The sequence below is a fragment of the Culex quinquefasciatus genome, chromosome 1, assembly GCF_015732765.1.
Source record: "Culex quinquefasciatus strain JHB chromosome 1, VPISU_Cqui_1.0_pri_paternal, whole genome shotgun sequence".
NCBI classification, from domain to species: Eukaryota; Metazoa; Arthropoda; class Insecta; order Diptera; family Culicidae; genus Culex; species Culex quinquefasciatus.
In genome coordinates, this window is record NC_051861.1 from 103,844,481 (window position 1) to 103,856,750 (window position 12,270).

General features: G+C 35.5%; 1 protein-coding gene across 5 annotated transcripts in view; it reads left to right on the plus strand.

Annotated features, from left to right (window-relative positions):
- LOC6045236 (leucine-rich repeat serine/threonine-protein kinase 1) overlaps nucleotides 1-12,270 on the plus strand; it is a 61,487-nt gene that overhangs the window by 46,792 nt on the left and 2,425 nt on the right. For all 5 annotated transcript variants that reach the window (XM_038248890.1, XM_038248891.1, XM_038248888.1 and 2 more), the window contains 4 exons: nucleotides 21-144; nucleotides 3,178-4,329; nucleotides 4,392-4,948; nucleotides 7,985-9,287. In XM_038248890.1, coding sequence (XP_038104818.1) covers nucleotides 21-144; nucleotides 3,178-4,329; nucleotides 4,392-4,948; nucleotides 7,985-9,287 — 3,136 coding nt within the window. The remainder of the gene's footprint in view (nucleotides 1-20; nucleotides 145-3,177; nucleotides 4,330-4,391; nucleotides 4,949-7,984; nucleotides 9,288-12,270) is intronic.

Consider the following 12,270-nt stretch of genomic DNA (forward strand, 5'->3'; position numbering starts at 1 on the left):
CCAATTGTCTTTGATTTTAGCTACATTGTTAGCTTGCTGAACAAATTTGAGGTTGCACTTTCGTGGGATGCACGAACGCTGCTGATTCCTTCGCTGCTTCCGGTGGAAGAGGACAGTACTGCGGAACGAGTTGTTACTGTGAAGGTAAGGTCACATAACAGAAAACTAGTCAATTAGAAGTTATCAATTACCAATAAGCTTCACGAAAGTCATCATACATCAAGCGAAATTTATTTTGAAAAACGGTGGAGAACTTCCTTGTCCCTTCAAATAAAAGAAAATAAAATTCTAACATTTTAAAAGTCTAAAATTCTAAAATTCTAATATTTTGAAATTCTACATTTTTAAAATTCTAAAATTTTGTAATGCTTTTAATTCTCTTAATTCTCAAAATCAACCAAATTTTCAAGATTCCCATAAATCTTAAAATCCTCCAAATTATTTAAATTTAAAAAAAATCCAAATTTTTCCAAATCTAACCTAAATTATACACATTCTCCAACTTCTCAAAATTCTTAATTTTTTTTTTTAATTTTCATATTTCTAAACATTTTTAAAATTATCAATTTTTTCAATTAAATCTTCACAATTTTAAAAATTCTCCAAGTTCTCAAAATTTTCAAAATTCTCAAAACTCTCAAAATTTTCATAAATCTCAAAATTCTCAATACTTTCAAAATTAAAAAACAAAAAACTTTTCAATCAAAAACAAAAACCTCCAAAAACATAAATTTATCAAAATTTTCCAAAAACTTAAAATTATCAAAATCTTCCAAATTTTGATAATTCTCAAATTTCCCCAAACTTTCAAAATTCTCAAAATTTTCAAAATTCTCAAATTTCTTCAAATTAAAAAAAAAAAGCTTCAAAATCTTACAAATTGCGATAGTTTCAAAATTCTCCAATTTTCATAATTTTCATAAATCTCAAAATTCTCAATTTTCTCAAAAGTTTTAAAATTTTCAAAGTTGTCAAAAATTTTAATATTCAAAAAAATTTCAAATCATCAAAAAAAATTATTTCAAAATACTGAAAAGTCTCCATATTTTTTAAATTTTCAAAATTTCAGTTTTCTTAAAAATTTTAAACATTCTAAATTTTATTTTTTTTTAAAATATAGAATTTTAAAAATACTCCAAATTTTTGAAACCTCAAAACCCTTAAAATTCTCAAAAATCTCAAAATTATTCAAATTTTTGAAAACCTAAAAATTTTGAAAATTTTCCAAATTTTGAAATTTTTCTATTTCTAATCTCAAAATTCTTAAATTTATCAAAATCTTCCAAATTTTTATAATTCTCAAAATTTCAAAATATTTTTAAAATTTTTAAAATTCTCAATTTAAAAAAAAACAAATTTTCGAAATTGTCTAAATTTTTTAAATTCTCTAAATTATATGATTTTTTCTAAATTTTCCCCCCTTTCTACAGATTTTCAAAATTTTCTAAATTTAAGTTTTCTTAAAATTGTCAATACTGCCCAAATTTTCAAAATTCTCCAAATTCATCAAATTTTCTAAATTCTTAAAATTATCAAATTTTGATAATTCTCAAAATTCTCAATATTTGCAAATAAAAAAAAATATCCGAATTCCTAAAATTATTAAAATCTTACAAATTTCGGTACTTCCAAAGTTTCAAATTTTCAAAATGCTTTAAATTTTTAAATTTCGAAATTGTCCTAATTTTTTAAATTATCCAAATTCTACAACTTTTTCAAAATTTAAAAAATCTAAAATTCTGATTTTTTTTTCAAATTTCACAAAGATGTTTAAATTTTCAAGTTTCTCAAAATTTTCAAAACTTCAGTTTTCAAATTTTCGAAATTGTCTAAATTTTTAAAATTCTCTAAATTATATAATTTTTCCAAATTTTCCCCGCTTTCTACAGATTTTCAAAATTTTCTAAATTTAAGTTTTCTTAAAATTGTCAATACTGCCAAAATTTTCAAAATTCTCCAAATTCATCAAATTTTCTAAATTCTTAAAATTATCAAATTTTGATAATTCTCAAAATTCTCAATATTTGCAAAGTTCTCAGAATTCTTCAAATAAAAAAAAATATCCGTACTTCCAAAGTTTCAAATTTTCAAAATGCTTTAAATTTTTAAATTTTGAAATTGTCCTAATTTTTTAAATTATCCAAATTCTACAACTTTTTCAAAATTTTAAAATTTTAAAAATCTAAAATTCTGTTTTTTTTTTCAAATTTCACAAAGATATTTAAATTTTCAAGTTTCTCAAAATTTTCAAAACTTCAGTTTTCGTAATTTTCAAAATTTTACAAATTTTCGAAATTAAAAAAAAAAACAAATTTTTGTACTTAAATCTCAAAACTCTCAAAATTTTCAAAAATCTCAAAGTTCTTAAAATTCTCAATTTATTTTTGAAATTTTCAAAATATTCTAGATTTAATTTTTTTTTACTTTTAAAGTTCTCAATTTTTTTAAAATTCTCAAAATTTTCAAAATCTTCAAAATTTTTAAAATTCTCAAAATTTTTAAAATCTTCAAAATTATCAAAATTCTATTTTTCTAATAAACATAAAAAAATAAATTCAAACACTCAAAAATCTTCAAGCATTCAAAGTTTTCAAAATTTTCAAAATCTTCTAAGTCATTTTTTTTAATTCTTTAAACCCACTACAAAAAAATTTCTAAATTTTCAAAATTCTAAAAAATTTTTAAACGTTTCAAAATTGCAATTTTTAAAATAATCCAAATTCTCAACATTTTTTTCAAAATTTTATATTCGCAAAATTCTTAAATTTCTCATCACTTTCAAAATTCTATGAATAATTTTCAAAGTGACAAAATTTTCAAAATCCTCAAAATTAAAAAAAAAACATCAAAATTTACAAAATTTTCCAAATTTTCAAGATTTTAAAAATTCTCTAAACTCTTAAAAACGCACAATATTTTAAAATTCTTATTGATCCTTGCACTGTAACTTGGATTTTGCCCGCACTTTTCTCTCGTAGTTTTTGACGTTTTGATACTGCGGATCACAGCAGCCATTTTTTCTAGTTCAAAGAAAAGAGCAGTATTTCTAAAATTTATTTTAATTGATATATTTTAAAATCCTAACAGCTTGAAATTTGTAATCCCCTAACATTATTTAATTTCCTGGTCGAAATTTTAAAATTCTAAAATTCCAATATTGACGGTTTCATTTCACAGATCGCAACCCGCTCCAAGGGCTGGGTCATGCGCGCCACCCGCCGCAACCCGAGCACGACCTCGTACGAACCCGTGGTGCCCTCCGAGCCCCAAACGCCAACGCTAAACAACGCTTGCGACATCCAAACGCTGCCCCGGTCGGAGCAAACCATATCCCGTCTGCTGCTAATGTCATACTTCCCGTCCGGCTTCTGGTCCCGGTTGATTACGCGAGTCCTGGCGGATGATCAAGTTGTGGAAGCGATTCGAAGTTTGTACCCGCTGGAGAAGCAAGCCGCGGCGGATCCGGACATTGCGCAGATGCTGAACCTGTCGTCGCACTGGGCGGTTTGGCAGACGGGGCTGGCGCTGTACTACGGGTCGACGTTGGTGTTCAAGATGCGGGAAATTTCCGTGACCTGTCCGGCTTCGCCGTATCGGAACCCGATGAATCGGTTCAAGCTGAAGCAGGACGGAATTTGGTGTGACATTGATTTGACGTCGTCGTCGATCTTGGAGATTTACTTCCTGTTGAACGCGCTCAAGGTGAGGAAGTTGGACGAAGTTGGGGCGGAGTTGACTTCGGTGGAGATCGAGGCGAACGTTCAGTGCGTTACGCAGCTGTTGGCGTTGAGCGTGGATCACATCGATCTGCTGCTTGAGGATTGGTATCCGACGCTGGGAACCAGGTTTGTGCACACTTCCGAAGGTCGCTTCTTGGTGACCCGTCTGGTTCCGTGTCCAAAGTGTTTACGGGATTGCGAAGATCGTCACGTGCCAAACTTCCCGTCCCAGGTGAAACCAACCTCGGCGTATGGGCCGGGTCAACGACCTACGCTTCATAAACGATTAAGCGTAGATCGCCGAGCGGAACTTGGGGAACCCAGCGGACTCAACGAACTCCCCGGGATTCTGAACGACTTGGTTCCGACCCGTAAGTCCCAGGACTCGGTTGGCTGGTCGGACTGCGATTCTGGCGTGGGACAGGAGTCGGCGGACAGCTCGCGAGCGACCTCGATCGAGGGTCATCCACTGGTCAACGCCGGAGACATGCCAGGACCGCCAAGCTACTCGTGGATGGTCGAGGAGTGTATTCTGGCGGCGTACGACAAGAAGTCGGTGGCGTGTCCCATCCACGGGGAGATCGAGCTGAGCCGGATTACGCCGGATGTGGTGAGTTGAGACGATCTTCAGAGGTAGATTTCCTAGATACTAACCAAATTTCTCCCCCGCAGAACTTCATGGACCTCTCGGAGAGCTACCTTATCAAGTCGGAGAACGTCAACCGGGGTCCCCTCCTGGGTCGCGGCGCCTTCGGCTTTGTGTTCAAAGCGACCTGCAAGACGCGCGGCTCCAAAGCGGTCATCCCCGTAGCAATGAAGATGCTCCAACCGGTTGCGCCGGGACCTCGGGCCCGTCAAAGTGCCATCATAGCGTACAAAGCTGCCCTCGGCAAGTGGGAACGTGACCCGCTGCAGCACTCGTGCAAGGCGTACTGCACCGCCCGCCAAGAGCTGGCCGTCCTGCTAACGCTGCGACATCCGAACATCGTTCCGCTGATCGGAGTTTGTACGCAGCCGTTGGCGCTGGTGCTGGACTTGGCTCCGAAGGGTGCGCTGGACGCGGTCTTGCGGCACTTTAGGCGGAGTGGAGCCCGCATTGGGCCGTACTGCTTCCAGTCGCTGGTGCTGCAGGCGGCCAAGGCCATGGAGTACCTGCACCGGCGGAGGGTCATCTACCGGGATCTGAAGGCGGAGAACATACTGGTGTGGGAGTTCCCGGAGCCGCATGCGTGAGTAGATTTTTAGAATTTAGAAATTTCTAATTTGAAAATTTTAGAATTTAAGAACATTAAGACCCAGCAATAGCAACAGGTTTTTTGCGAGTGTTTTCCTGTTTTCCGTTTCGTTTTTCAACAAACTTTATTTCCATCCATTGAGATAAATGTATTAGTCACAGCTGAAAGGATCCCCCAAAACTCTGTACTGCACCTATAAAAACTATTGTTAAACGATAACTAAAGAAATAAACAGAATTGAATTGAAATTGAATTGAAGAACATTAAGAATTTTTAGAATTTTGAGAACATCGAGAATTTCGAGAATTCCAAAAATTACGAAAAATTTCGGGAATTTCGAAAAATTCAAGAATTTTGAGGAATTTGAGAACGTTTACAATTTCGGGAATTTGGAGAATTTGAAGCTTTTCGAGGATTTAAAAAATATCGAAAATTTCTAGAATTTCTAGAACTCCTAGAAATTTTGGAATTGCAGGAATTTTGGGAATCTCGTAAATTTTAAGAATTTCCAGAATTTTTATATTTTTGAAAATTTTTACAATTTTGAGAATATCGAGGATTTAAAGAATTTAAAAAATCTCGGGATTCTCGAAAATTTTGAGAGTTTCTGGAATTTTGGAAATCTCAAAAATTTCAAAATTTGAATTCGTATCGCAATTTTTTGAGATTTGTTTTTATTTCAAGAATCTCGGAAATTTTAATAATTCTAGAAAATTTAAAAATTTGGAACATTTTGAAAATTGTCGATTTCTAGAATTTTGGGAATTTCAAAAATTACAAAAAAATGAGAATTTCGAAAATTTTGAGATTTTTAAGAATTTTGATAATTTTGGGAATTTTGAGAATTTCGAAAATTTTGAGGATATTGCGAATTTTCAAAAAGAATTCTAGAATTTTGAGACTTTTAAGAATTTTGGAAATCTCGAAAATTAAAAAAAAAATGTGGAAAATTTTGAGAATTTTAGGAATCTTGATAATTCCAAGAATGACCAGAATTTTGAGAATTTCGAGAATTTTGCGATTTGAAAGAATTTTGGGATTCTCTGGAATTTCAAGAATGTCCAGAATTAAGAGATATTCGAGAATTTAAAAAAAGAAATTAAAAAAATTTAAAATTTTGAAAGTTTCTGAAATTTTTAGAATTTCTTGAACTTCTAGAATGTTGACAATTTCTTGAATTTTGGGAATCTCAAGAATGACGAGAATTTGGAGTATTTCGAAAATCTTGAATAGGGGAACAGCATCTAATTCCAGCGTGCCTCTAATGTTGGCAGGTTAGAACTTTGACATACAATTAAAGCTAATTAAAAGCGTTTTCAACTGAAATCGAGTGATAAATAGCTCAATAAGAAGTGAGCAAGCAAGTTTCTATCAAAAGTTTTGCAAAATTAGTTGTTTAGATAGTGAAAATCAGCAAATTGGATGGAGTTAGAAGCGAGTGCTTAACCTGCCAAACATACGAGAATTTCCCCTATTTTTAGAATTTTGAGAATTTCGAGAATTGAAAGATTTTCGGGATTCTCGAGAATTTAAAGAATTTTGAGAATTTAAGGATTTTTAGGATTCTCGAGAATTTTAAGAATGTTGAAAAATTTTAGAATTTCAAGAATTTTGAGAATTTGAGGAATCTTGAGAACTTCGAGAATTTCGATAATTTCTAGAATTTTGAGAATTTCGGGAATTTTGAAAAATTTGAATTTTTCTAGAATTTTGAGAGTTTTGAGAATTTTGAGGAATCTCGAGAATTTCAAGAATGTCGCGATTTTTTACAACTTCGAGGGTTTCGCAAATTTAAAGAATTTCGGGATTCTCTAGAATTTAAAGAATTTTGAGAATTTAAAGAAATTTGAAACTTAAGGAATTTTGAAACTTAGAAATTTTAGGATTATCGGAAATTCCTAGAATTTTGAGAGTTTCAAGTATTTCAGGAATGTTGGGAAACACGAAAATTTCCAAAATGTCGTACATTTAACATTTTAATTTTTGCAAAATTTCGTATATTTAACACTTAATTTTTTGCAAAATTTCTAGAATGTCAGGAATTTTGGGAATCTCAATAATTTCAAGAAAGTCCAGAATTTTGAGAATTTCTAAAGTTTTGAGAATTTTTAAAATTTTGAGGGTTTTAAAAATATCGAAAATATTGATTTTTCTCTAGAATTTTATGAATTTCGAGAATTTTGGGAATCTTGAGAATTTCAAGAATGTTGAAAATTTTAATATTTCGGGAATTTCGATAATTTTGAAAATTATAATCATTTTGAAAATTTCCAAATTTCTAAAATATTGAAAATTTTGAAGATTAAAAAATAATGAGAATTTCAGGAATTTTGGAAATCTTTTGAAAATTTCAACAAGTTTGAGAATTTTGAAAATTTTAATGAAATTGAAAATCCTAGAAATATTAATTTTAAATTTCAAATTATTAAAGTTTTGGAATTTGAAGAATTTTAAGTATTTTTAGAATTTTAAAAATTTAAGGATTTTAAAAATTTTAAGAATTTTAAGAATTTTAAGAATTTTAAGAATTTAAGAATTTTAAGAATTTTAAGAATTTTTAGAATTTTAATTTTTTTTAGAATTTCAAGAATTTTAAGAATTTTAAAAATGTTAAGAATTTTAAGAATCTTGAGAATTTTAAGAATCTTAAGAATTTTAAGAATTTAATGAAATTTTATAATTTTAAGAATTTTATAAATTTTATTTTTTTTGAGAATTTTATAAATTTTAAAATTTTTTAGAATTTTAAAAATTTTAAGAATTATTAAAATTTTAAAAAATTTAAGAATTTTAAGAATTTTAAGAATTTTCAAGAATTTTAGGAATTTTAAATTTTTTAAAAATTTTAAGAATTTTTAAGAATTTTAAGAATTTTAGTAATTTAAGAATTTTTGAAACTTTAAGAATTTTAAGAATTTTAAGAACTTTAAGAATTTTAGAAACTTTGAGAATTGTAAAAAATTTATGAATTTGAATAATTTTATGAATTAGTATTTTAAAATAACATTTCCTCAAATCTTCTCATTCCAGCGACGACCACCCCGCCAACTCGGTCCACATCAAGGTCGCCGACTACGGCATCAGCCGCATCACGCTGCCGTCCGGTTCCAAGGGCTTTGGCGGCACCGAGGGCTTCATGGCGCCGGAGATAATGCGCCACAACGGCGAGGAAGAGTACACCGAGAAGGTGGACTGCTTCTCGTTCGGGATGTTCCTGTACGAGTTGATTGCGTTGCGGCAACCGTTCGAGGGTCACGAAGCCGTGAAGGAGTGCATCCTGGAGGGGGGCCGTCCGGTGCTGACGCAACGTGAGACGCAGTTTCCGTCGTACTGTTTGGATTTGATGGTGCTGTGCTGGGATCAACAGCCCAAGGTTCGCCCTTCGGCTAGTCAGATTGTGTCGATTGCGAGCGCGCCCGAGTTTACCCACCTGATTGACGTGATCTCGCTGAACCACATCGGGAACGCGATGGACGGAATTTCGTGCCAGATTGCAAGCGGGGAGGACGAGACGGTGATTTCCGGGTACGAGCTGTGGTTCCCGTGCTCGAACTCGCGCGTTGACATTCTGCTCGGGTCGAACAAGGGCTGGCAGCAGTACCACCGGATTCTGTGTCCGGCGATTGGGACTCCGGTCAAGACCGCCAGCGGAAGTGGTTACCACTCGCAGCCGACGACGCCGCACTCGGTCAAGCAGATCAAACTTACGACGGCTTGCATCGTGGAGAAGAACGTGTGGATTGGAGACGCTGATGGAAACATCTACGCGTTCAACGCGTCCGACTGCAGTCATCAGTTCTCGTACGCCCTGGAACCGGCCCAACCCTGCCCGGTCGTAGCTCTAGTCTACCTGAAGCGATTCTCGCGAGTGGCCGCAGGTCTCGAAAACGGACGACTCTTCCTGCTGGACTCAACGCTCACGCCGAGCACGTCGGTCTCCGCCGAAGGGAGCTTCGTCCTGTCCGAGCTGGGTTCCGGCGAGCAGCTGTTCAGCGTGTGCCCCCTGTGGCGGAACGAGACGGAGTGCGAGCTGTGGTGTGGCGAAACGGACGGAGCGATGAACGTGTTTTCGCTGAAGAACTCGCACGTGTCCGGACAGCACCATTTGACGCACTTCCAGACGCCGATTCCGACGCGGGGGTTGACGGTGGCGTTGCTGGAGGCTTCCGACGATTTTGTGTACTCGTACGTGGCGCCCGGGTGCATTTTGTACCAGTGGAGGTCCAGTGGGAAGCAGATCGAGAATAGGCTGGACTGTTCGAAGTTGGTGCCGTGCTCGGAGAGTTTGAAGAGTATCGCGATCGATGAGCACCTGAGTCCCGGGAAGTGTCAGGTAAGACTGTCATTTGCATAATGTATCAAAAAAAAAAAAAAATCAGTATGCTGGAACCAACTGAAAAAAATCAGTAGTTTGACTATTGTGGATGGAAAGGTAGCAAATGATTTGAGAGAATCCAAATCTCAAGCTGCTTCATTTGCTAGCGATCAAGCTATACTTGCTAAACTTGCCTGTGGAGTCACTCATTCGGCGAAAATCTCTTTGAGTTTGGGCTTTCATCCCCTCTAACTCGGAGAACACCGAAAGGAAATTTTCCTACAATCGGGAGGCCGTACCCCACATAACCGGCCTTGATTTAGTGCTCCTAGAGAGATTTGCCGTGATTTTGAAACTAATCAATAGCAAAGCCGGAATTAATGTGGATGCGTTCGCAAAGTATGCAGAAGAAACAAGGAAACGATATAGTAAATTGCACGGATTTTGACCACTATTCTTCCAATCGGATATTTTTCCGAAGAAGCTGAAAGAATCCTGAAATTAAAGCATTCGTAATTTACGGGAACACCGCACACATAAGTCTAGTCGTGAGGGCTCAATTGAGGACGTTTTCAAGCGATTTTTGTTATCGCCAAATCCGTTGATTTGATTTGGAGTTAGGAGTTTTAAAAGCTGAAAGCAGCTGGTTTTTTTTTGACAGAGAACTTTCTCCAATGGAAACTGCCACATTACCTTGTCGCATACTACTTAGGCACTTGAAGTTCCCGTCCGTGTTTGGGAAGTGGTATGCAACGCAACAAGTTAATGGCCATTTGGACAGTATTGGCCACAACCTGGAGTGGCCGGTGCCCTCAGAGATGTTCAGTGAGGAGGACATTTACCGATCCGTACTAGGGACCTATATAGGGAAATGAAATGTTTTGGGAGAAATTTCGAACATCCAAAGTTATTCAAATTTAAGGTTGAAAAACTAGTGGTTTCAAACAACCAGATTAGGATAAACAACAGAAGAAAATGAAAAAATAACAGCCTACTGCGTTGCTTTCGCCAATATTCTGGCTACAAGAAGCAAGCAAGCAAGTGATTCCTTTTTGATGTAGGTAGGGGAATTATGCCCATTTAAGCGGTCGTCTAATAAGCGGTCGTGTTTCAATGATGCTGGCACGGCGTCTTTTTCAGGGGGGGTAGTATTTTTTGAGAAATAGCAAGAAATCTGTCATATACATATTAAAGTGTGGAACATCCCCGTTCATTTGCGGGGCGAACGAAAATCTTTGGTCGGGAAAAATCAAAGTTATCCTCATTTGAAGTTTTTGAACTTTTTTCCTATGGGGCGAAATTTCGTCTATTTCAATTTAGTATTGTTATAAGTCTACATGGGCATGATTTATGGTTCAGATCATATGATTTCTTATGGGAAATGATGCAAGGAACATTTTTCCTGAAGCACGCAAAGTGATTGAAAATAAGGGAAAAAAAGTTATAAAGGTTTTGTTGGAAATTTGGGAGATTTTCTGATAAAATTGCACACCCCCTTTCCCAAAAACCGCAATGTTTTTGATATTCAGATCATTATTTTGATTAATTCTTTTTTGAAAAATGTTTCTGAGCCCATTGAGTATATAAATCACTACAGAAAAGTGTAATTGGTTGGGTTTATGCTCAACTGTAAGCCACTTTTATGAATTTTGGATTTCAACCGAATCAACATATTTTTGTTTGTTTTTGTTATAAAATGTACCGTTTCCATTAGATTTTCACATTTGTATTAGTCTTATTAAACCTCACAAGAGATCTCGTACTTATATTGAGGTCAGGTGATAATATTGTAAATCAAAATCAAATCGAACCATCCACATTAACGACCCCAGGTCTTTTGTGATCTCTATTGCAAGTTTCTGCTCGAACCTAGGAGTCCGAAGGCTTGAATGGGGAGAGCACCCAAACCTCTTTCTACTCCAAGGAACCTTCTACCCCAGTGTTTGAACAGACGACCTTTGGATTGCGGGTCCAACCGCCGCCAGTGATTCCACCGGAGTAGGCTTGGTTTGGTGTGTTGTTTGTACTTATGGCATGGAGACGACTCCTACACCTGGAATAACTTAACGGCCTAACAACAACCAAGGCCGGGACCGACGTTTTACTTCCTCATCCGATGGAAGGTTGGAGCAGATGGGAATCGAACCTAGAATCATCCGCTTACAAAGCGGACAGCGTAACCATTCGGCCACGCACTGCCACTGTGATCAATTATTTGTGTGTTTTTTAGCAAAACAATTTAATTGTTGTATTGTTCGTTGTTTCAAATTTGGATGCCAGACTTGTTTAGTATGTTAAGCTCAATTATTTGAGATTAAATTAATAGATTTACATACATATAAACTTTTTAATGATTTTTACGCAATATTTATGTTATTACCAATAATTGCAAGTTCAACTCTGTAGTTTCAATACAAATAATATACACAGAAAAAAATATTTCTGTAAATTTACATTATTTATCATGTACTTAAAGGTATCATGATAAATGATGTATATTTCCATTAGATCCATTGGAAATTTACATTAGATTCATTGGAAATTTACATTAGTTTTGAAAATTTACATTAGTTTCGGAATTTACATTAGTTTTGGAATTTACATTATTTCAAATCAACTAATTCTGATTGGCCAATGTGAATGAGAAGCTCGACTTGGATTGCAGTAGGAAAAGGGTGTGGCCTATGTTCTATTTTAAAATTATTGAAACGGGCAGCAAAAGGAAATTCTGATTCTAAAAAGTTGTTTCACAGGTAGGGGACGCTTTCTCGTCGACGGCCAAGTGGAATAACGCTGGACTGGAATCGAACAGACGACGGGTAGGATGTTCGGTGTTACTGCTGCTACCCGCTGCCGACTGAGCCATCTTCGCATTTTATAATCGAGCGGCTAAAGCATCAACTTGTTCAGGTCGAGGCACAGGCAGTGAGCCAGCGAAGTATGAGAGCGATAGAAAGAGAACCAAACATAACTATTTTTAGTTCGGGTAGTTTTGAAGTCA